The 25403-nt window shown below is 37.9% G+C and overlaps 2 protein-coding genes across 13 annotated transcripts in view; both read left to right on the top strand.

Moving 5' to 3' along the window:
* The first annotated feature begins 3880 nt into the window (after nucleotides 1-3880).
* LOC133217163 (uncharacterized) lies at nucleotides 3881-9466 on the top strand. The gene is made up of 4 exons (XM_061362350.1): nucleotides 3881-3965; nucleotides 4461-4553; nucleotides 7485-7914; nucleotides 8922-9466. The coding sequence occupies exons 1-4, from the start codon at nucleotides 3881-3883 to the stop codon at nucleotides 9124-9126; spliced, it is 813 nt and encodes a 270-aa protein (XP_061218334.1). The 3' UTR covers nucleotides 9127-9466.
* ERC2 (ELKS/RAB6-interacting/CAST family member 2) overlaps nucleotides 7899-25403 on the top strand; it is a 490267-nt gene continuing 472762 nt past the window's right edge. For all 12 annotated transcript variants that reach the window (XR_009726824.1, XR_009726822.1, XR_009726820.1 and 9 more), the window contains exon 1: nucleotides 7899-7962. The gene's annotated coding sequence lies outside the window, so the exon portion shown is untranslated. The remainder of the gene's footprint in view (nucleotides 7963-25403) is intronic.

The following is a 25403-nucleotide window of genomic DNA, read 5'->3' as shown; positions in this document are numbered from 1 at the left end:
TCAGGCATAATCACACATATGGATTTTTTCCCTCTAAACAATATTTTGTCAAGTGATAGCAGAAGAAAAAATTCCTTGAACTTGCAAGAACTATGTTATGAGAGGCACCTTCTCCCTCACCGCACAGTCACACCTCAGGCATACTCATGCCTGCAAATTGCATATGCTGAGATTTGCAGTCCACTAGAAATAGATGTGTCAGACTGACAAGGATTCCTGTACATTAGCAGCCATTTTGTACCTATTTGCAGGGAAATGTTATGTAATGTCAAGCTGGCAATTAGAAAACATTTCTCCCTCTCTATTTTGACTTCTGAGCCCTCTCTTTTTTCTTCTTCTTTTTTTTTTTCTATGTAGCTGAATAAAGAAAAAAAAAGTCACCAGCTCATTTTCATGTAGACCTCCATTACTATTATATACATAACTCCGTCTGTTGCAAAACATGGTTGTGTTTTGTGACTGAAGTCACAAAGTGCTCTTAGAAAGATAATCAACAAACTATACTAGTGGAATAAGATGTAAAAGTGGGATTGGAGCAACGAAGAAAGCAGAAACTCTTAAGGGTAGAATACAGAAAAAGACAATAATGACTTGATCCCCGTATCTAAATGCCCCAAACTAAGGAAGGCACTTCATTCACAATCATCAATACATTAAAAATTAATAGGCCTTTTTTAAGGCACATTTCATGTTCTGAGGAGAACTTACTCATTAAGTAGTTCTGTAGAGAGAGGAAAAGAATGTCTTCAGAATCAACTGGATAGAATGACTTTCACATACAGTTACATTTATCCTAGTAAATTAAATGGGTTCAGGAAGCTCTTCTTGGCACTGGAACTTAACTTAAATTGTTAGAACAGTACTCGTCGTGTTTCAAGCTAGTCAAACTTCCCCTCCCAGTTCTAAGGCATATCTGGAAGCTAGCATAAGTTTATGTTCCCAATAAGAAATCTATATCGGAACACCCTATTTTGAGAGCTGAAAGAGTCCAGAAGCACGACTCCAGATAATGTTAAGCCATTTCCTCTTTATTCCAGAAAATGGTTCTGGATAAATTTAATAAAATGTGCTACATGTAGTTCACAGGGCTGGTTCTAAATGGTAAAAAGGAGAAAAAGTAAGCGAGGAAAAGACCATTATCTCTTTTTAGTTCTAGAACTGGCAAGATAAATGGGTATAACCAGTTATGTCCACTTGAAGTCAGTTAACTTGAAGTTAGATCCTCAAAGAGTGACCAAGTTTTACTCAAATGTGGGAGAAGTCCTGATATTTCATAAAGTCAGGATATCACAGAATTATCATAGAAATACTGATATTTAATTATAGCATCATAAAAAAGATACTTTCAAGCCTATCTTTAACCTTTCTTCAATTTCAAAGACCAGAACATAAATGAAGTATTCAGAATGGCATGTACTATTAGTTATTCTGTGTTACAGCACTGACAAGAATCTCAATGACAAAAGTGAAATCCAATGGTTATAAGATCTTTTTGCAAGTTATCACCACAATACTAAGAAAATAGGACAATGAAGTTAATACTACTTCAATGAAGATTATGCATTATATGACAACTGTCTGGATACTGGAATACAGTATTCCTTAATATGTGACCATAGGTTCTACATGAAGCAAAAAAATATATTGGTACGGATAGAAATCTTCCACTCTTGTGTTCTCTAGATGTTTTTTTACATAGTATAACTGTGTGTATAACAGATTAATTAAAAATTAATTTTAAAAGAATGTAGGGATGGCATAAAATATTCCCTAACTATAATCATGAACCCTGAAAGCAGAAAAAATGGGGATTTTTAGCTATCGAGTGAAGCATAGCTCATAGTTTGTTTTTTTTTTTCTTTTTTTTATTTCTTAAAGCTTCTTGGACTTTGTTGTGAAGCTGAAGATTGAGGGGACCTGAGCTTTTTTATCATAGTTTCTCAATGGGGAACTTATGCAGGGTTTTTTGTGTTTTCAAGGAGGAGTACTAGTATATATATAAAAACACCTATAAAAACTCCTTGTAAATTGTCTACTATATAACATCAAACTTAATTTCCCATAAATTTACACTTTATGTAATCCTGTGGAGTATTATGAAGTGGATATAAAGTGTTACCCTCTCAAAACTAGTTCTATGAATCCTCTTCAGCATGTCTTTATAGAGTAACAGATGGAAGATTATCAAGTCCTCTTCTTATAAACCTAACAGTAGTGTGAACCTCATGCCTTTTATGTAATGTCAGTTATTAGTAGATAACTAGCATTTAGTGTGAGTTGGGTCATTCATGGTCAGACGTATTATACTTCTCGCTGTTCTGCTGAACTTGCGCTTCCTCAACAGAATCCACAACTACTATGAAAACCATGAAGCACCCGCAGGTTCACTGTCAGTATTGAAGAGGTCCTACCAGGCTACTGTTTTTCACTACTTTCACATTGTTCCTTAATGTATTTGATCTCCTAGGGAGCTATCCACTGTAGAAATTTTATTCCATTTTGGGATCACATTTCTAGCTCCACTCAGCTTAGGCATTTTGGTTCCTGCCAAAGTCTTTCCACCATGTGAATATGATTAAGGCAGTAACCTAGACTTTAGTAACCAGCTGTTTAAAATCGGAGGAGACTGGCTTACCAATAAAAGGTTCCCTTACCAAGCAGCTGACCTGTAGCTCTGCTGAGAAAATGTGATATGTTGGGGGTTAGCAATCCTATGATCCTGATTTTGTTTGTACCTTCCAGCTTCACTGCAGTGTTTGAGCTCCTAAGTAAGGAAAGAGATCTGTTTTCTCCCACTGAAGAATTGAGAGGGAAATGTCAATTGTGTTCAGACAAATTGCACCCTGTTGATGCTTGTAAGTAGAAGTTTTAATATTTAGATTGACTTTTCAGGAATAAAATAGGCATTTAAATGCTGAAGCCTTACTGAAAAGCCTGTTGGGCTCCAGCTCTGAAGTGTACTAACTGATTTTAAAAAATGAGCTAAGAGTTTACTATTCAATGCTCATTTAGCAGCAGCTCTAGTATAGACACTGAGTATAGTGGCATGTAAAATAGTGGCAGCAGTAATACTCTGTTTCCAGAAAAAGAAAGTCCAACTAGGCAAATAACCATTGATAAAATTTTAGGTCTTCAAATATTAAACCTAATTCAAGATGTTCTATAGTAGATTAACTGGATACTGTTAGGGGCCACTGGAGTCTGAATTTTTGGAAGAAGTGTTAGGTGTCTGAAATATACTGTACAGTTGAAATAAGCCTATTAATAGCCCCATTTTGAGATGTGGCAGCTGAAAAACTTGTTAGATGAGTATTTTTACCGTTAAATAATTTGGCTATTTTTGTTCTGTTTGCAACAATGCAATTAACAGCATGTGCCAGAGAACTATTTCTATTCTGAATAGATTATTAGTGCAGTACATAATAAGTTGCTTAAATTATGCAATTACAAAAAAAATAATTAAATTCTTGTTTGGTTTTGCATAATAATGAATTCCACAACAGCATATTGTGTATTTATGTATCTCAAAGTAACATTTCTCCATCATCCATAAGGCATGTGCTGTTGTTAGACTAAAAAGAAATAAACTATAATAATGATTTTTAAAACCAGAGCAGCAGACTTTGATTGGGATCTGTCATGAAGAAAGTAAAGGATTCTAATGTTTGGTGATTTAAGATTCAATTTGACAGATATGTGAGGTGGATATCTGAACTGATAAAGATAAAAAAGTGTAGTTCTGTAAAGTACTGACTGACAGGGGCAATAACTCCAAGGACCAAACTAATAAGGGACTCATTCTGAAATCAAGCTGAAAACTTAAGCTTGTTTCAGTGATCTTCTTTGGAATTTTTTCTTTGGTTCGGGTCAAGTAATCACCATGAGTCTGATCACCACAGTGTGGTTTCATTCAGTGGGTTTTCTTTTCAATTATGCCTTGGAGTGTCAGTATACTCCATGTGAAAGTAAGTTTTCTTGCACATTTCAGTTAATCTGCTTTTTTTTCTGGACCTTACCAGTTGGGAAGAACTTGCATTATGAAAGTAATTTTCTGATTTGACCACTGCTGAGAATATGAATATTATAACTAGCTTTAAAAGTGCTTGTGAAAGCAATAAATAGCTAAATTTTGTTAAGGACCTTGCTACCACATTTACTTGCTTTGTATTGCAACATAGGGTAAGCAGAATTAGTGATTCCATTTCTTGATGATAGTCTAGCATTACCTATATATTTCTGGTTTTTACCATCAAAACAATAATGCTGACCTGCATTATCATCTTTCTTTCTGCTTAAGAAGCTCCCATGTTTCTAACAATTGCCATGTCGTTCTGTTGTTTTGATTTCTGCTGTAGTTTTCATAGGTGTTTTTGTGAGAAAGTATTTCAGTTTTTCATACATTAATGCAATAATACACTGATTTTTACAATTAATTTTCACTTTTAATTTTTGGTTAACAGGTAGACTGTTGTATCATGTTTTTGACTTAGCTTTTGTAACAGAAAATGAAAGCTCTGCCACTGGGGAACCACAGACGAATACATCAGAGCCAGGTTCAATGGAATAAAGCTAAAATGCCTTTTCCTCTGTTTTTAAAGCATACAGCTGCAGATGCTTGCTCTTAATTATGCAGCAGCAGTGACTGAGCACCATTTATGTTTATATTTCTGTTTTTGAAAAATGAAGCATTGAGCAGCATACATCTTCCCCAAGGTATGAAAGGGAGCTAGCTGCTGCTAAAGTGTAACCACAGGTAACAAGAGAAGGGGGAGCTGGGTTGGATAAAGGGAGGCACAGGAACTGAGGACAATCAGTAACATTATATGTTTTTAATGTTGTTTTGAATTATTTATACTTAGAATAACTAAACAGTAAAATTATAAGAGTACATTTTATACTTTGCTGTTTCCAAAATCAGTATAGCATATGCTGAGGAAAATAGCAGACTTTAAAATCTGTATTTTGTAGGTACTTCAATGATTTAGGGCCTTAGTCTCATGTAAATAAAATTAATCTTGTCAGTAATTTCAGTGGGGTTTTCATAGCTCCTGATGTATGATATGCGCAAAGGGAACAATGAATATGTTGCATTTTTAGGGTAGAAAGTTTTTTAGAAAGCAAACAGTCAGTTTCAGAAAATAAACACAAGTGCCCAGGCAAAAATATATCTGAAGGTTAAAAAGTATTGCAAAGTGCAAACCTTACGTATAGCGTTACATGACACTTGTAAAAATTAAATTCTGATTTATAACACAGATTTCCTCTAACAGTTGGCTGAAAGATGTATCTGATAGTTAATGCATTAGAGCCTCTTGCAACAAAAAAGAAAAAAAAGAAGTGTTAGTTTACTCACATTTTCCAGTTTGCTTCTTGTCATGCTTAATGGTACTCACCTGCAGTAGGACACAAAAGACAACATAGATGTTCCTGTGGTTAGACTGAAATGAGAACTTGTATCAGCTGCAAAGAAGTCAGTATTAAGTACATACTATTATTATTGCCCTTTGGATTGCAGCATGGTTTTGAATGTAAGGAATGAATATTATTGAAGGGTTTGGATTATGTGACCCTGAGGTTGGATGCATGGATGCTGTTTCTGCTAATACAGTAAGTACATTAGTTGTAAAATGCTGATTATTTTTTTCCATTTACTTGAACTGCATGTTTTTATAACAACTTTTTCAGAATACATCTTGGCAAAATACATTTTTTTTTTTTCCCCACAAAGCTCTATGCCAAAGAGTCTTGTCCATAGTGGGTATATATATGCTATTGACTGCACTGCAGGCACTCCCCTTGCAGATGATCTGCTGCTCCAAGATGGTCTATGATTAGTTCTGCTACATGCTTTATTGAAGGATAGCAAGCTTAATTCATTGCAACCTTATGGTAGCTCTATGGTGTCCTCCCACAATGACTGCTCCTTGGAAAGAAGATTGTTAGGCTACTGCTCTTCTGTCAGTATAGTCCTGGTTTGTGCAGGCTGTCACAAGGCCCATAACCTTTGCCAGTGAATGAGTCACAAAAAAGATAAAGCAGAACCTGATGTTCCTGTCTTTTCATATAGACAGGGACAGTGTGATATTGCTCAAAAAAACTGTCAGCAGTTGACACCACTTGGAATAAAAGTCCTGTTGTCATTATTAGCAATACTGAGACGGGTCTTTAAGATACTCTTATTGCACACCAAATTTGAATTAAACACTAAACTTTTGAAAATGGACACTTGTGCTCTGAAGCATTCAGTGTAGTGACTCACATTCTGTACTGTTTATTAATTTCCTTACAGATGCAGACTTGCTAACTGTTCAAGAATACTTTGTTTTTTTTTCTAGATCAAGTGAAATTATTTGTATACAAAACCATGTTCTTTCTTGTCAGTTTCTCCAGGAAGATTTTCTCTGCCCATAATTTCAATGGTTTTATAACTATTTTAATAGATATGTCCTCAAATGAATATGAGGCTTGAAAAGCAGCTGAAGTTTATATTTTAATCATGGCCTATCCCATTACTTTGGACTCAGAAAAAAGTATTTGTCCCATATTGAAATTATAGTTGGGGTAGGTATTTTAAGAGTATGTCCCTTTCTTGGGGGAAAAATCCTGTATTTTTATTGTGAATGGCGTTCTAGCATTGTTTCAAATATTTGCATCTCTGAATAAATAGTCATGACAGCAAACTATTCCAACTGGCTTTGAATAATTTGAACACAGCAATGAAGGGATTATGTTAGTTTTAAACATAATTGGTTGAAATCAATTTCATTTGACATAGTTTTAAATGGTAATTCAATAAAAGCATTTCTTATCAATGCTTAATAGTGGCATGTATAGGTGCATGTGTGGGCAGGAGAGGAATAAAATAACAATTACTGTAAAACAACTACTGATTTTAAGTGCTTTTAAAAGCATTGTTGCAGCAATGTGGTTAAGAGGCAGATGAAATATATGATATTCTCTGTAGGGTAAGGTATGAAGTTGCATTGAAGCTAAGGACTGAGGCTGATCAGTTCTAACTTATCAAAAGCAGTTAAAATATATAATTTGAGAAGAGGGGAAAAATAGAAGATGAAAAAAAAAAACCCTAATTCCTAGAATGAGAAGCTAGTGGGGTTTATAGAAGTTTCCCTCACTGTCCTTAGTATAAAACTAAATAAATAAAACATCAGGAGTATTTTTTTAATGTAGTTTTCTGATGAGAAAAGGCTTTCAGGCTTCACATAGTTAATCTATTTTTCTGAATACTATTTTTTTAAACACAAACAAGTGTCTTAATTATTTGTACACTTCAGTCAGAACACAGATTTAGTTGGGGTTATTTTTCCTGTGTATGTAGGCACATATAGTAATGCATTTTAGATACCATGTTCTTATGCAGCTGGCTTTGAGTTTCTTTGGTCTTTGGTGAACAGGGACAAGGAAGCAATTTTGCCTCTGCAGTTCTATGCAGGCACAGGTGTATTTTTAGGCCATTTGACAATGAGTAACACACTTTCCTTTCAGACGTTTGCTGGGTGGGAGCTGGAACCCAGAGGTTTGCAATGAATGGACAGAGACAAATGCTCAGAGAAATCCATGGGTTTGCAGTACGTGTGCTGCTGCTGCTGCCAGTGGTGCCTGCCTGCTGCCGGCGAGCTTGCTGCTGCCCCCGGCGGCGGGCTGCCCGGCGCTGGCGGAGCCCTGGCTCCTCGGGAATGCTGGGAATGTTGAGTCAGGGACCGGCAGCCCAGGCAGGCAAGGCTCGCAGCTGGCTGAGAGGGACTCGCTGAGGGACGGAAAGACAAGGGACAGGAGCACACAAGCCTCTCCCGGCTGCAGCAGGTCCCCTCTTCCTCCCCTCGCGGGTGTTCGGTTGCTCCGGCTCGCCCTGCTGCCTCCTTCCTCCGAGCAAATGAGGTGTCAGCTAAACGTGATGTTGTAAAATCCATGTGAGGACGAGACACAGAGGCAATGATTTGAAAGGTGAGACGCATAAACAGGAATATGGCTATAATACATTACTGCAAATGTACTGTGATTAAGGAAATTGCTATATATTGCTTTCTACAGCTGTCTGGTAGCTGAAACTGGAAATGAATTTGCAGAACAGGCTTTTTATATTGCTTCAGAGATACAGTGTAATAAATGGGACCAAGTGTACATCTTATTCTGGTAACAGAGTGCCTCTCCCTACAGAATCGTTAACCAGAAACCTCTCTTGCTATTTTTATTAAAAGCAGCCATCAGTCTCATTGTTTGTGCCCAGTGTTTTAAAATATTATTCAAGTTTTCTAGGGTAGAACCGATCAGCTTTAAAAAGATTTTATACCTAAATACTGGATCATGTTTGGTGTTTTAAAATCGTGTCAGGAAGAAAGTGGGATATTTCTGCTCCCTTCTAGTGGCTGGCGAATGGAAACAAACTAATGTATTATTTTGCAGTTATATAATTAATGGATACTTACAGGGTACCTCATTTATGATGGTGTGTGATTTATCATTTTTTTAAAGATCATCTTAGGTTGGAGTGATGCATATGATAAAATCCACGCATATATCCATCAAGGATTACATATCTGTTTTGCTGAGACTACCAGAGTAATAATATGATGGAGAAGGAATATATATGTATATATATATTTTTTTTTTAATTAAGTGATTGATTTCTAGGCGGCTACCTGCTAAGCCTTGTGATGGATGGATGGGAATCTACTCCCTTAGCGGCGAATTGATATTTCCCTTTTGATGGACACAGCAACCGACCACTTGCATTGGCAAATCCAAGCTCGTTGCAAATAAGCACGGCCAATAAGTGCAGTCAGGAGGAGGGCAAATCCTACTTGTCAGGGTTAGTTTTCTGGGTGGTTTTTTAAATCAGTGGTTTCACTTAACTATTTGTTTGTTTGGGATTTGCTTTCTATTGCCGATTCCCGTGCCTCCAGGTGCATGCCCAGGGCGGCCCCTCGTACGCGATCCCTTCACGGCAGCTCCTCCGAGAACGAGCAGGCCCTTCCCCAGCTCCCCCCTTCGGAGGGCGGAGAAGCGGGGAAGGTCTCTCCCCCCCTTCCATCAAGTCGCTTCTCCGCTGGTCCTTCATTTCCCTGTGTTGAAGCTGAGGATGTAAAGCCTCCTCCGTCTCAAGCCTGATCCCACCCTCGCTGCCCTGCTCTGAGGGTAAAATGCTGTGGAGAGCAGTTACCGCCCTTTTCCCACCTTGGCAAACCGTGCGATTCCACAGCTTGGATTCAGCCTCTTCTCACCCTACGGTCGCTCGTTTCCCAGCCCCACGGGCCGGAGGGGCTTCGGACTGTCCTCCCCATCTCGCTTCTCCTCAGCGAGAAGTTAAGAAAGCCCGACCTGGCCCAACTCCCTGTGCAGGCGCTGTGTCAGAGCGGCGCCTCCTGTCACCACCTGCGTCCCTCCAGAGACCCCCACAGCAACCCCCTCTGCCAGCGGGGTTTCCTTCAATTCTCTTGACAGAAGGCTCCCCACCTCCTCCTCAAGCCCTCACCACTGCTGCTCGGGTAAAACCCCTCTACCTCCCTGCGGGCAGGCCCTGGCAGAGGGAGGAAGCAGAGCTCGGCTGCCCCTGGCGCTCGCTCCCCTCATCCCTGGCGGGCGGGGCGGGCGCGCCCCATCTCCCGTAGCTGCGGGAGGGCGGGGGCCGGCGCGTGCCTCGCGCAGAGCCCGATGGTCGCGGTCATGGTCGCGGTCGAGCCCGCTCGGGGGCTGGGGGGTCCGGTTGTTCCTCAGCCGCTTTCTCTCAGCGCCCCGCGGGGCCGAGCCGCCGCGCGTTGCTGTGCTGCTGGTGTGTGCTTTACCTGTTCTGTGAAAGCGCGAAGGCTCTCTTAGCCTCTGTCCCTTCAAGGTCTCGTCTGCTTGAGCAGTGCATTTCCTGACTTCTTCCTTTCCCTGAATATGAAGAGGAAAATGTCAGTTTCTAGGGTCGGTTTTTTTGCGCGCAGGGAATGTGTAATAGTAAGCTTTGCCAGTTCCCTTCAGGAATATATTTCTGTGCGAAAACCTTTGTTAACAGTTTCTTGAAGCAAGAAACTTCCACTCCAGGTCTTGGCTTCATGGGTGTGAGAATTAATTCCCACATCTCTTGAGTGCTTTAAGAGAAATTTTTCAATTACTGTTATTTCTGTTTGAAGGCTCTGGGTAAAGCAGTTTTCAAAGGCATTGGAGTTAGCAATTTCATTTCTCCTAGAGGAAACTGAGTGGGGCAAGTGACTTTCTGTCCTGCAGGTCAACGGAGCTTGATTTCTTCTTCCAAAGGATTAGCGAGGTAAGGGCAGCCCCTGAGGTTTAACGGCTTTACAGCTCGGGTTTAAACTAAATGTTTACAGAGAAACTGCTTTATCTGCAAGTGCATGCAGTGTGGGGTAGACCTTCCAGTGAAGAACTGAGAGATTTCGTGTTTGTTGGGTTTTTGCATTGCTAGTTAATTTGTACTGTGTCTTCAAATAGACACTTCAAATGCAATGGGAAGGAGGTAACATTTTGCTAGTGAAGTCACGTAAATGAACTGTTCTCGAGTTTCTTTCAGAAATGCCATTTGTGTACTTCAGAGCAGATAGTAAAATCGCTGACTCCAAGAAAGTTGGAGTAAGTAATTTTGAAGGGTAATGCCGAGATGTGTAAGGTGGTTTCTGTATTGGAGAAAGTGTGTTCAGACAGTTTTAGAGGAGACTTGGCTTCCATTACATTTAGCTTCTGTTCTAATCCTGCTCAGTTGGTGAGGTACCTAGGCTGATACACTGTCTACTTGAAAGTGGAAGATGATACTTTCCTTCCTTGCTCTAGCATTGAGATCATGTGCTTTGGTTTCTTATTCTGTGGTGGTTTTTTTTTGGTTTTTTTTTTTTGTTGTTTTAATTCCTATACCATGAAGGTGGGTTTATGTTTAGGAAGTGTCTTCTATCTTCAACTGAGATGCTTCCCTTTTCCAGTAGATGGGATTCGGTTACTGAAATGGTTTTCTTCTTCCCAAGCACGAAGGAGAAAGTTGGCATGCAGAGACATCTTTTGTTCTTTCCCATCCTACTGTGCAGAATGGAGCTCCTTGCCTTAGAAATTGTGTGTGCCTGATCTCCCTGAGCACTGACCTCCTTTTACCTTCTGTTAGTGCTTGAATGCCTTATTATGCGCATTGCACTTAAGATTCGGAGGAGAACCAGCTCCTTTTGTATACTGTAGGTAGTTTTTCAACTCCCCTGACCTACTGGTAGTCCAATTCTGATGAATGGTGATTTTAAGGTACAGTTACACATGTCAATGGCCCCTCTTATTTCTTGCCTGCTCTGAAGATCGTAGAAAGGTGGCAAGGGACGGAGGGTCCCATGTTCTTATCAGCAAAATATCAGGTGAGCACATGCCGCCATCTTAGCGTGTATATACCTGATATTTAGAGAACTAGCTAGTTAGCATGCATGTTTTTTAAAAAGAGTGCACATGGTAATTTTCTTGCTTTAGAAATATGATTCTTGCAGAACTTTGAAGGATGACTAACAGAAAAGAGTGGGTTTTTCACCCCTCAAAGAGGGTGAAGCAACCAGCCTGCCAGCCTGTGTATCACTTCCAAAGACAACATATGTTCTCCCACCTGTATCTCTTATGGTATTTAATATATTTTTATCCACTATGATGCATTTGTTATCTTCTCAGTTTAATTTAGTTTTCAAAATGCCTGGGATATATATTGAGATGATTAGTCAGATCCACCTAGGAAATATTACTGCAATACTGATTATATTTTTTTTATGTGGCTGCTCTTTTACTTGTTAGTTTATATTTGTTCAGTTTTAGGATTGCTCTAAAACATTTTTACAATGTTTCAGTTTTTGAGTGACTCATACCTAGCAATGGTGAGGTTGCCTCAACTTCCTTATTCTGCAGTGTTAATACTGCCTGGATAAGGCTCCATTATTGTCACACCATTTTTGTTCAAGGAGACCGGGAAGACCTTCACAATATTAGAAATGCAGACTTTGAAATGTGGACTGTTTACATGTTTGGAAAGTTATGTATCACTACATTCTTTTTAATTTGTAATAAGAATAATGAGGGAGAAGTGTAGTTCAGGATTTCTGTGCTTTTAAGATGGCAGATGGAATATGTCTACATTTGTGGTATATATCAGTTACAAATTGTGATTGTATGTGTGGGAGCCTTTGGTGTTTTGGATGTTTAGAAAAGCCTAAGCCTTACTGAAAAGTTTTATGAGTAGGTTTTTGAAAGGGGTATCAACTTTGTGGACTACCTTGGAAACTCTTGCAGATGGGCATTCACTGGAAATGCTTTCTGACTAATTAACAAGGGGCTTCCTTAATGACTGATGTACTTCTAATTTAGTTAAAGTATCCCGCTTTCAACAAATACTATGTATTTTTTTTGTAAGCTTCTCACTCTGTTGTGCTTCTTACCTATTCCTGTAATTGAAGTCACAGTGCAGATGTAAAATCCAGTAGCTAAGTTCTACACAAATAGAAAATTGAGAGATTTATTTTAGAGTTTAAACTCTCAAAAAAAACTTTAAATTGTGTGGGAAATGCCATGGAATGTTGAAAGGAGTAAAGATATCAAAGATAAACGTTATAAATGGTGTGTTGCAGTTACAGAGATAACTGGAGGTGGGAAGTCACTAAAGAAAGCAATGTCTGTAATGACTGCCTTGCTGGATATGATGTGCAGTTTATTTGGAAGGAAGTGAAAGAAATGTAGCAAAAGTGTCTGTCCTTCCTGAATTCAGTCCAACAGATCACATGTTGCATGGAGCTTTGGTAATATGTGGGACAGTTTCCCTCCAAGAAAGTAGCCCACATTACTTGAAATGAATGCTGACTTTTTGGGTGTACTGTTCTACTGACTGAGAGGCTAACAGAACGCATTGGTAACTTTATTCCAATTCCTAAGAAAGATTTACTGTGTCTGTACTTGTGGCTACACTATTTGGCATCCATTTGTATTGCCTCATTGCAAGAATAACAAATTGAATGGATTTGGAGACCACAGTACTTGAATTTTCAGGAACAGATTTCTCTTTGTCAAATACGAGTTAAATGTTGTTGGAGACTGTGCTTGTGCTGCTTCAGTTTTCAGTATTGTTAAGTAAGCACTTCTCATGGTCAGTAAGATTAATTTGCAGGTAGTCTGATAAGATACAGGTTTCATTATGTCTGTGATATGTGCAATGTCCGAGTCATTTAATGACTTTATAAAACAGCATAGGTCTGTTACTTCTGTGTGAACTTTGAGTTACACAGTTTTCTGTAGTGTATAATTTTCTTCAAAATACATTGTTGTTGAAATACAGTTCTTACCACTGATGTTCTTTGAACAATTCAGGTCAGTGGACAGATGTGACATGGTAAAGCACAGTTCTCTGTTGACCAGTGTGCAACAGTAGTGTGAGAAATGGGTACTGTCGGGTGCTTCTCTGGAAGACAGTCTGCTGTGTAAAGCATTTTTATTTTTGATGGCTAAGCATTGGCAGTCATGAGGTACCTTTGTTTTCATTTATGTATCTCTTTCACAGACCTCATTTGAAATCTGCTCGATTTGTTTTTCCTTAAGGAAAGTAGTTACAATAACACCTGTCATCATTATAAAATGTTCATGTTGGATGCCTGTAAGGACTTGTAAATTGCACTTGTGAGTTGGCATGATCATGCAAAGCTAAGGTGGGTTCAGTGTTGGCATAAAGGTGGAAGATTGTTTTTGATATAAAGTTGTTAACTAACAACCAAGAGACTGGGGAACTCTTTTTAATTTTCTCTGTGAATAAATAAGTAAAAAGGTAATTACAGAAGTGCAGTGCCTTCTAATGGTTTTGGGGCAGAATCGAGATGTAATCTGCTAAATCTCTTGCATTACTGACAGAGCCTCTAAGTTCCTTGGAGATCTTTGATCTAATGTGGCTGAGGCACAGCCAGTTTCTCTTTTTGATGTGATCCTGAAACATGTGCATACTCTTACATCCTAGTGAAGAGAACAGGGAGATGTTCTGCATGTTTCTCAGCTCTGATAGCTTCAAAGCATGATGAATGCACAAATATGTGTAATATTCAAATAAACGTAAACTGCATAGTAGATATTTAGGCTTGCTAAATTGTAAATATCCCAATATTTAAGTATTAAGAAAAATCTGGGAGTTACACAGGTAGTGTTAATAGCTGATCATATGACTATTCTGTTGCTTTTTTTACGTGAATGGAAGCTTTGTATTAAAAAAAAAGTTTTAGCTTGCAAATATATAACCCTGTATTTGACAACATTCATGTGAACAGACTTAGTGAGTTCAAAAATACTCCATTGTGTAGAAGTATCTCGGATTATTTCTAAGGTAGGCTTATGAGTTTTAAATGCATCTTAAAATGAAAAGTATTACATTAATATAAATGACAGAATAGTCTTAAACGTACTTACTATGAAAACAGACAAATTTACAGGTCTAATGATAAACTCAGTCAATTTCGTTTTCAGCTCCTAGGTTTTATTCCTGATTGAATAATTGCAGTCTTCAGTGTATGTTTAGTGTATGTGTGTTACCAAGTAAACAGCCTTGTCTTTCAAAGACTGGTGTAAATGTTGACAATATAGATGCTTGATGTTGGTTGAACACGTGTAACAAGTTTGTGGCCTTTTTGTTTATTTTGTTATTATCAAAATATTGCTGATGCATTGACAGTGACTTCTCCTACTGTGGGCTAAATTTATAAGGAAATACTTGCTTAATACAATGATATTTTTCTTCTGTCATTTCGGAGCATTTGACTATTTTGTGTCTTGTGTATCTCTTATGGCCTTATTTACTATTATGTACAGCAGGGGGAAATAGATAATAGGTGTTGCACGGTGTTTACAGAAGTTTTTAATTTGAAGCAATGTCTTTAGTATAAGCACAGGTATATAAAAACATTAAAAACATTCTTTTATGAAATAAAAATATAACTTTTATGAATCTCTTGCGTCATCTTCAAAAGTAATACAGATATGGTCTTCTCAAAAGCTGAATTATAAGCGCTCCTTCTGCAAGGTCTGAGGCATCAAGCAGCTTGCTGTATTGGTTCCTCATTTCCAAATTTTTGAGTCATCCCTAACACATTTTGCCGTCTTGGATTATGATATAACAGTTGATGTAACAAGCTTCTGCTCTAGTATTTGTGAGTAAGTGTTGCTTACACTCAGAATGGGCTCTGTTAGTCCAGAGTATGTGAATGGAAAAAAAATAAATGCACACAATTATTCCATAAGAAAAAAATCGAGGTTTCTATCAGAATTGCAACTTGGTGTCATTAGCATAACAATTTAAATTTAGGAGTAACAGAAGGGACACTGGTCTTCCAGTTTTTGCTAGAAAACTTTCAGGTTTTCTTAGATCATGCTGATTTTAAGCTTTAACTTTGCAAAGGTAATTCAACACAAAGTGTTTCTGTAAACTGCTAGTTATTCAAGTTAGGTGCATTTGAGCAAAAGCAAAGCAAATGTCTGAACCTTAGGAATAATTGTTAAAAGCATACACTGTTCTTCAGGATTACTTACATTTTAGTATTTTTCCCAGAAGAAAACTGTTTTGGTAAAAACTTAAAGACAGTTAATTTTTTCATTGCCTGTTGTTGTTTAATAGGTACTAAACTAAGAGTACTGTTTGTCTGGTGCGTTAGAATAATCCTCCACAAAAGACTGGAGTTCGTAATTGTAGGCTTGTATTGACAAATGAGATTTCTTATTGAGAAAGAAGTAAGAGGCAAGTGATTAACAATTGCAGGATGGAAGGCACAATGAATACAGAGCAGGGTAAGGAATTTAGTAAGAGAGACCTGCACCCCTGCTAAGATTGAAATGTTAGGAATTATTTCTTTGGGAAGATGAAAGCTTGCCAAGACTTTTGAAATATCTTTGTATCCTGACAAGTCTAAGAAAAACCCCGTAGAGGTGCAGGCGATGTTTCGGAATATATGTGTTTCTGTCCCTTCCTGTGATTAGCACCATTCGCCCTCCCTCCTCCAATGAAAATTGGGTTTTTTACGTTAAAAATTGCAGAGGGAGCAGGTGAATAGCAATACAGTGACACAATGAGCTCAAGGTTGTGACCTTTGATCAGTTAAACTGGGGGTAATTTACCTTGCAGCTTTGAAGCACTTAACGACACTCTTAACGCTGGTGCTTAGTGTTTTAAACAAAGGATGATGCTAAGCGTCCCTGTTTCTGTTGATGGACCATTAAATCGGAATAAACTGGGATATTGATAGTCTGCATTGGGAAAGAAGCTGCGTGCAGGTGGTGCTTGTGCTTGCCCAGAATTGGCAGATAAAGCTCCCTATAGCTTTTTATAAAGACTCGGTGTGTTCTGTGGCAAAACCAATTAAATTAGATGTGATGGCTCTGGCATTGCTTGCCTATAAAAGCCTTTTTTAATGATCTGGCTTCAGGTCTTTAATGTTTGACACAGCATAAGAAAAATGAAATAAAATAAACCCTAAATTTCTTGCCTCTTCTTAGGAGAGGAGACTGTTTTGTCCCAAAGAGACTTTCTTTTGTCACATGCAGGAGTGTATGAAAGAATTCTTTTAGTGGAAGTGTTGGAATAAAATTCGTTTTTCAACAACAGAGACTTAACTTGGAAAATACCAAGTAATGGAGGTGTTGGTGAAGTTTAAATCTTACTTTCGTTTAAAGCATGTTTCTAATTAATATTATGCTTTAAAAGTGTTTTGAAAAAATTACACTGTCTCTAACTTTGTAATAAAGAGGAAAAAGTCAGTGCACTGGAAGAAGTACCTGTACTGGATACTAGCCTTATTTAAAACTTAAACTTGTATACAAGAGAATTAAAAAGTTATTGTTGACTCTTCGCCTAAATCTGCTGGAGCGTAATAGAATTGACAGGCATGATAATTCAGTCAGAAGTGCTTTTTTTTCAATACTTTTTAATACTGCACTTTGAGCAAATATTTCTATTGCTGGAGTTTTCTGATTGCATGAGAAGTACTCATTACTGTCACTACCTGATGACATTAGAATGCCTGACAGTTTTATTTTCCACATATATTATTAGGATGCATATTCAACAGCCATTCCTATTTTCTCCTTCACATACTATTTTTTTTTGTATGAAATAAAAATGAAAGACATGCACATGTGATGAACTGTTCCTGTGAGGTGAGAAATGCCCATAGTTTCATTTAGCATTGGTGGGAGTTCAGGGACATGACCAACTTGAAAGATCAAAACAAACTTTGAAACTGACTTTATACACAGCTATGTATGTACTATTTTCATAACTAACTACAAGACAAAGCAGATAAATGAAAGTTTATTGACAAGTAAATAGAAAATTTGTTGTGTAGGCTGTAGCAAGACTTAGATTGACATTAGAAATCTGGATTCAGGACATTAAGGCACTTTAATTATGACGATTTTGTTTTTAAAGTTACTTATATTTTGTTTTTCAAACGTCTATGGAATAGTAATTGCCAGAAATAGGTGATTTTTCTTACAATTAAAAACAGGGGAGATAAGTAATTTGATTAGTCTGGTAAGACTAATAGGTATGAACAAATAATTACTTTGCTCTTCTAAAAAACCCAGTGCAAGTTTTGTACTAACCCTATATGAACCAGCATTTTGTTCATTCTCTTTTTTTCTACTTTATTAAAATGAAGCATGCCATGCTGCTCAGATTAATGGAGAAAGGATGCGTACTGCACAATAAGTTTTGATTCTCTGTATCTAGTTTGCATCAGCTTGGTGTGTTGCTTTTTTCCACCCCTTCCACATTGGCAGAGATAATAAACATGCAAAGAAAAGAATGCTCTCTTTTATGAGGATGTGTTGAGCCACTGTTAACGCAGTCAGAGAGCTAGGTGAAATGAAATATTTCTGGCTCTTGGTCACTACTTTAAATAGACATGCATCCCTGGACGTTTGAATACAGGGGCATACAGAGATTTATTTTTTTTGTGACAGTATTAAAATGATTTTTTATTTTAGTAAAATCCTTACTGTCTGCCAGGACATTTGTTTATGGAACAAAATGTTTTCTGTGAATCTCCCTTTTCTAGTGGTGTCTCAAAATACAGGCAAGATGTGTCCTGGTGCAGAATATAGGACCTTTGTCTTCTACATCATCTTACTTATTTTCTTGCTTTTGGTTTATACCTGGGGAACTGTATAGTACCAAAAAAAAAAAAAAAAAAAAAGGATTGATAGTTTCCTCACTCAGCTGTCGCTGTGTGTTATCTGGGGAGGATAGCTGTAAGGAAGGGGTTCCTTTAAAGCTTTTGCTAGTATTACAGATGTTTGAGCTCTTGGCTGAATGTTAACATTGGCAAATAGTTGTGCAAAGATATTAAGTATTTTCCTAATATTCAAATATACTGATGACTAGGTGATTCTGGCCGGAGAAGGAGGCACAGAAAGTGTAAATCAGGCCTGAAATCTCTAAGCATAATTGTCAGGATTCTTTTTACCCTCCCTTTGCATTTTGGTGTCTATCCTGGCCCAACTCTGTCTGCCTAAGAAGATGATGTGAAGAGTCAGTATGTAAAATTTATTGACACAAAGTCAGAAAATAGCTCCATGCTCAAATACTGGTCATCAGTTGATGACAAGGAAACAGTAACAGTGACCTTTATGAAACTAACGGGGTGCCCTAGTCTGAGGAAAAAAGCCAAACTAAACCAAACTCCAAAAAGTAAACCCCTAGTAAACAGAAGGAGGAAATAAAATCAATTTATCCTTCACTAAAGGCGTTTGGCTGCTGTTTAATATGAGGAATGATTTCTGTACAGTTAAGATGATACTCCAGATTTAGTACCGAATGTGCTTCCTGAGCACAGTCTGAATATTTGCTTGTATTATGTTTTCTGTCATGGGAATATCTCATGAGGAAAGGTTTGTTGTCTCTGGCTCTATATCTGGTTGTTGAAAATTTCTGTTTCTTGGTGTTTTTCAACATACTTTGATTTGATGATCCTCTTCAGTAACATTGTTGAATCTGCCATGAGATTATCCCCACTGTGCTGTCTATGTCTAGCACCTACCTGCTTGTTGGTGAAACTTCTAGTATGAAACTGGCGAGAACTCTATATGCACTGTGGCTTCATGCAGAATTGGTAGCAATGTTTAAACTCTTACCTGTTTTTAGTGGTTTGGAATAACTGATGTGAAATTGCTGGGCAGCTTAGGCTCAGAGAGGTATAGAATGTAACAGCCTATTCTTCTGAATTGAATGAAGGAGGAATTTAATAATTTCATTAAAACTTACTCACATACCACAGGCTTTTTTCTAGCAAGATCTAGTTTCCTTTTTCTTTGTGAACCATTTTGATGCACAGAGCTCAGGAAACTGGCAAGATAGCTCCCAGTCTGTTCTGAAGCTAAACTACAGTGCTTCCACACAATTCTTTTGTTTGCATGAAAAGATTGACAGATACAATGCAGAAAACTTTTTTGTAGTATGTGACCAGTGAAAACTAGATCTGATAGGGTTCTGTGGAGACAGTATTTCAGTGAAACTATGATTATATGTAGAAGTAATGCTTTTAGAAATTGAACTGAGTGAGACAGACCTTCTTTAGTGTTGTGTTAGAATCCTATTTTTTAAGTTTCCATAAAAATAGATAGTTAAAAGGCAAATAAAATTACAGTGTCAGAGACTTAAGATATGTGGATAATGTGAATGTTATTGTCTGCAGAGCGCAGGTGATGAAGCAGAAATGTGGAAAGTAAGCTAAATCTAAATTGGAACAGACAGCAGGAGGTGTTTTAGTGTGGAATAGACTATTCCTTATTTGCTGGGATTTACAAGGCTGATGAGAGCATGGGTATGTGTGGTGTGTCTGGCCTCTTCCCTCCCCTCCACTGAGAATGAATGCTTAATTTTCTGGATCCTTTTATATCATTTTGTTTCCAAGGCAAAATGTTAAAGTTACAATTATAATGGTTAGTTTTTAAGTCATACATCATGGACATTAAAAAGTATTTCTTTTAAGTAAGAAAGTACTGACACAAGTAGATAAGTGGGTTGGAGCTATCCAAGGCACAGCTACAGGTTGAGCAGAGAAGAGATTCAGAGCAGGCCTGAGGAGACGGACTTGGGGGTGTTGCTTGATGAGAAAATGAACATGAGCCAGCTTCTGTGTTTGTGCTCGCAGCCCAGAAAGCCAACTGTATCCTGGGCCACATTAAAAGAAGCGTGACCAGCAGGTCAAAGGAGGTGATCCTGCCCCTATAATCTGCTCTCATGAGAGACCTCACTTGGAGTATTGTGTGCAGTTCTGGTGTCCTCCACATAAAAAGGACATGGAACTGTTGGAACAAGTCCAGAGGAGGGCTGTGAGGATGATGAGGGACTGGAGCACCTCCCCTATGAAGATCGGCTGCGAAAGTTGGGGCCGCTCAGTCTGGAGAAGAGAAGGCTGCGTGGAGACCTTATAGCAGCCTTCCAGTATCTGAAGGGGGCCATAGGGATGCTGGAGAGGGACTCTTCATTAGGGACTGTAGTGATAGGACAAGGGGTAACAGGTTCAAACTTAAACAGGTGACGTTTAGATTGGATATAAGGAAAAAATTCCTTACTGTAAGGGTGGTGAGGCACTGGAATGGGTTGCCCGGGGAAGTTGTGAATGCTCCATCCCTGGCAGTGTTCAAGGCCAAGTTGGACAGAGCCTTGGATGGAATAGTTTAGTGTGAGGTGTCCCTGCCCATGGCAGGGGGGTTGGAACTTGGTGATCTTAAGGTCCTTTCCAACCCTAATTATTCTATGATTCTGTAAAGTAGATGAGCTTCTGTTCTTTCTCATATTTTCTAGATTCGCATTTTAAAACTCTAATCTTTTGTGAGGAAAATGCAAGAAGTGGGTTGGCAGCTTGTCCCAAACTAGACTTTTTTTTGTCTCGCATATTTTGGGGGTTATAAAGTTTTCATGAGATGTATCTGAGCTCCTTTGTGCTTACAACTGCAACGTCTACAACTTCTGGGCTTCTATCAAAAGGGAGGGTTGTTCTCTTTAGTTGTGGGTACTCTTGTTCTTGTCTTTACAGCTCTCCATCCTAGATGAGATTCTTATGTTTCCACTTCCTTCCATTTATCTCCTTCTCTACCCCTTGCACTGTGATGCATAAAGGTTATGCTTTAGTTCAGCAAAACCATCCTTGAAACATTGTGTTAGAAATGATTGCTTTACAGTAGTAATTTCTGGATTATTCCCCCAATAATTGAAATAGCAATATAAAATCAATTTAGTTTTCAAGATAGAGTAATCTATATCTTACCTGCCCATTCCAAGTTCAACTAGAACGGCTCTGTGTCAGCAGGTTCTATGAGAAGATGGGAGAAGGGATTTCCTCTTTCTTTCTTTTTTCTACAGGCAGTAGATTATATGTGTGACAGTTGTTGAGACCCTGAGGCTTATATTGCTTCTTCATGCCTCCAATTCCTGATATGTTGAGACACTCCATAAATCTTTCTGAAGTTAGAAAGGCTCCATGTAAGCAATGAAGAGTAGAAAATGATGTAGATGTCGTTCTCCCCTCTTCCATAAAGCAATAGTATATGGCTTCTACTTTGCCTGAGATTTTTCACAGCTGTGAGGGAAGGCTCAAGATCTATCCTTAAGATGTATAAACTCCCCAAAAGCACACATTCATGTGCTTTCCTTTTTTTTTTTTTTTTAAGGTGTTGGCAAGAGAGCCAGTGTGTATAATTGAGGTTATAAAAGGTAATGAATGGCAAATGAAAACAGATAAACTAAGAAATTCTTACATCAGAATTTTCAGTTTTTGGTCTGTGAGCTATCTGTAGGAGCTCATGAAAGAAAGGAAACCAAGCATATTGTCAGTTTGCTTGTACTTTCTCCATAGAGGTCTTGGAGGTCTCCATCTTGATTAGACTACTTTCAGGGGAAAATTAAAAATAATAATTGAAAATGCTGTGGATGTAGTAACACTTCTTTGGTGGTGTTTTAATTCTCTTTTCCTGTTGTTTTCATTTTCACAGGCTTATAAAAGTTACAGTGTTAAATCAGTATTTGATGATGATTATGAAAATAAACCCAGGGAGAAGTTAAATCTCCCTTTGGATGAGGGATAATGATTCCCTTTTTCAATAGGGCTCATTGGTAAGCAGTGGAGTGTTAAAAGTGTTCTCTGCTTTGAGGGCTTTTCAAAACTTAGCAAGTAGACAAAAGAAGATGGAGCACAACTAATAAATTCTAAAAGGCAAAACAAATACTAAAAATACATATCAGAGGCATAAAGAAAAGGCTCAGTAGGATATTAAGTGACTGGAAGGAAGAAGCATAAATTACTTATTTATCAGAGTGGCTATGGAAAGGAAAAACAGTACTGAAATGACATAAGGGTATCTTATACCTGTGTTTTTGAGGATAAACAAATCTGCACTAATCTCCACTACCTAGCTATGTATCATGTCTACTTCATCTAAAAATACATGATTGTATCCAGTTTTAAGTTTACATTGACAGTTTATAGTTACTGTCTTGTTTTTTCAGCAGGCCAGACTTGAGGAGGGAGGGAAGTGGAGAATTGTATCAGTCTGGAAGACAGTTGGTTTTGCTCAAGACCTGCTATGAGACAGTGGAGGGAAAATGATTTTCTCTCACCTCATCTGAGAGCCTCATTGAAGGAACTAGGGAACTTTTTCAGTTCTAGTTTTCAGAAAACTAGAAATACACGAGGATGGATTCTTCAGTGTGTTAGAAGTGATGTTATTTGCCCAGAGGATGGCTGGCACTTGAGAGTTAGGATAAATAATTGCATTGTCCCCAGTCGCCATGATGAGATACAGTTTGATCAATGTGTTGAAGTTGAGATGACAGAGAAGTTGCACCAGTTTTTTGTGAAACAAGCTGTGGGTCATCTCTTGAATGCTGGATGACAGCTGAAAAAGGGGGGTAGATTTGGATACCCATGTCAAAACTTGAAAGTACAAATCAGCAAGTTACATCTGGTACCTGTGCCCCTTGAGGCTGAATTCTGAAAGCTTTAAGAGGCTTTCGTGTCTCAAGGAGTTGGATCAGGCTTTTGCCTCCAGTTAGGTGATCCTGCAGTAGAAAAGATTTGCTAGAGTGTAATTTTGTATCTGCCTTCCTACATAGTTAAAACCTACATTTTCTCACTGAAGTAGGTACCCCTGCCTTTGCTTTATGCATAGCCAAAATGTTTTTACATGGCAAAAATGGGTAATGTTTTATGACAGAATTACTTGTCTTGTTAATATAGTGTGTATGGAGCAATTTTAGCTTGTTTGATGTATTTTGCCAGGGGTGTTGTTTGCATTGAAATCAGATACTTTTAATGGAACAGCCTGGGTGCTGTACAAAGAGTTTAGTATTTCCAAATTATTGGTGTTGAATAAATACCACACTCGTATATTTTTGCCTAGCAGCCATAGTGGCACTGACATCAACATTTTGGTGTAGTGCAAGGCTGTCTTGTGATTCTTGACACAATACTTTTGTGACCTCCTGGGAAAGAGGTGAAAATTCACGAGAATGGCCACTGTTGATGAAATGTAGTTGAAAGACCTCATCTAATTCACTAGCATTATTGTTGTGGTTTAAGCCCAGCCTCTAACTCAGAATCATGCAGCTCCTCTCTCGGGGCCCCCCCCCCCCCCCATTTCCTTGCCCTGCTCCCGAAGAGATGGGGAGGAGAATTGAAAGAATGTAACTCCCATGGGTTGAGAACAGTTCAGTAACTAAGGTATAACACAAAACCACTACTGCTACCACCAATAATAATAATGATAAGGTAAATAACAAGGGAAGAGAATACAACCGCTCACCACCTGCTGACTGATACCCAGCCCGACTGATACCCTGATACCCTTTTGGTTAGTTTGGGTCAGGTGTCCTGTCTCTGCTTCCTTCCCCTTCCACTCCTCCCTGGCAGAGTATGAGACTCAAAAACTGCTTGGTTGGTGTAAACATTACTTAGCAACAAGTAAAAACATCTGTGTTATCGGGTGTTATCTGTGCTGTTCCCAGGCTGAAAGTCAAAAACATAGCACTGCACCAGCTACTAAGAAGGAAAATATTACTGCTACTGCTGAACCCAGGACAATAATGGTAATTCAAATGAAACAAAAATGCTTTAGACTATGTTGGCTGTTAAGCTTGGTGAAAATGTACAACATACCAAGCATTTCTTAGAATTAATGAGAACCATGTGGTGTATGATTGTGGAGGGAAAATGAGTCGTCATTGGAGAATGTGGCATACTTCTTGTTTGCTGACATCATTGATGTCCATAGTGTTTTACGCTAGTATTATTGGTGAGGCTTTAATGTGCTAGAGCTTATTAATAAATGACATCAGATCATCCTTCTGCCTGTTCCTGCATCAATGCTTTCTTTCCAGCAAATGTAGAACAGATGTTTTGTAGCTCTGGAAATAACGTATCTATAGATAATGAGGATGCCTTGAGGGTACAGTTAAAGATTACTGGATTTGACTGAATGCAACTTTTGTTCTTCTTCTAGTTATCTTTGAAGTAAATGGTACTAAACCTGGTTGATGATCATCAATTTAAGTACTACCACAAACTGAAATGTTCAGGTTTGTTAGAATAAAATCGTTGGGCCTGCCTAACCCTAAAGCCCTGTTTGTATGTTTATGCTATGTAAAGTTAATAAACTTACTTAAAACTTGGTAAATGTCTAATAATAATACTGAAGAATTTGAAAACTGAGCATTGGTCCACATCTATCTGTTAGGTTAAATAAATTATAAATGTAGTTAAGTAATAATATGAAACTCATAGGTAAAAAAGTAATAAAGTTGTATTTCATGAGCATTCATTTTCTAAATGGAATCCTAGATTATTGTCATACAGACTTTTCCTCAAGCTTATTAACAACAACTATTAGCAAGCTAGTACTGAACAAATAATACTGTGTTGTAATACATGAAAATTGTTCAGAAGGAAATATTCACTAAAATTATTTTAATGTTATTGTTTTTTTTCACTAAACTGTCTTTGCTGGTTATAACTGAACAATTGGAAACAAGCTTTCGTCACTTTTTTTCCTATCAAAAAACCATCTTTGTTAATCCAAACAAAAATTAAAACTCTTGCTGATTTCCCTATTCTGTGTTAATATTATTAGAGGATATAAAAAACTACTGAATTACTACTTCTGTACTGTCTTTTGAAAATGTAATATCTTATTCTGGGTAGTTCTTAATGTTAACAATAGCTGTTTGCTTTTTCTTAATGTAATTCCACGTAGTCATTTCAGGCCATTAACATATCAGGTAAAATATGTTTTTGGGCCCATGTTTATTGCAACATAAAACTAATTAAACTAAGTAAAGATATTTTCTAGCAAGAATAAAATGAACAGCTTTCTCTTCTTAATAAAATTAGCTTGAGATGCATTTTTAACTAGTCATCCTA

Source organism: Neopsephotus bourkii, unplaced genomic scaffold (genome assembly GCF_033783945.1).
Source record: "Neopsephotus bourkii isolate Nb327-2 ecotype Australia unplaced genomic scaffold, CSIRO-AGI_Nbou_v1 NB_1120, whole genome shotgun sequence".
NCBI lineage: Eukaryota > Metazoa > Chordata > Aves > Psittaciformes > Psittacidae > Neopsephotus > Neopsephotus bourkii.
Note: the sequence above shows the minus strand (reverse complement) of the source record. Positions and strands in the feature narration are given on the sequence as shown.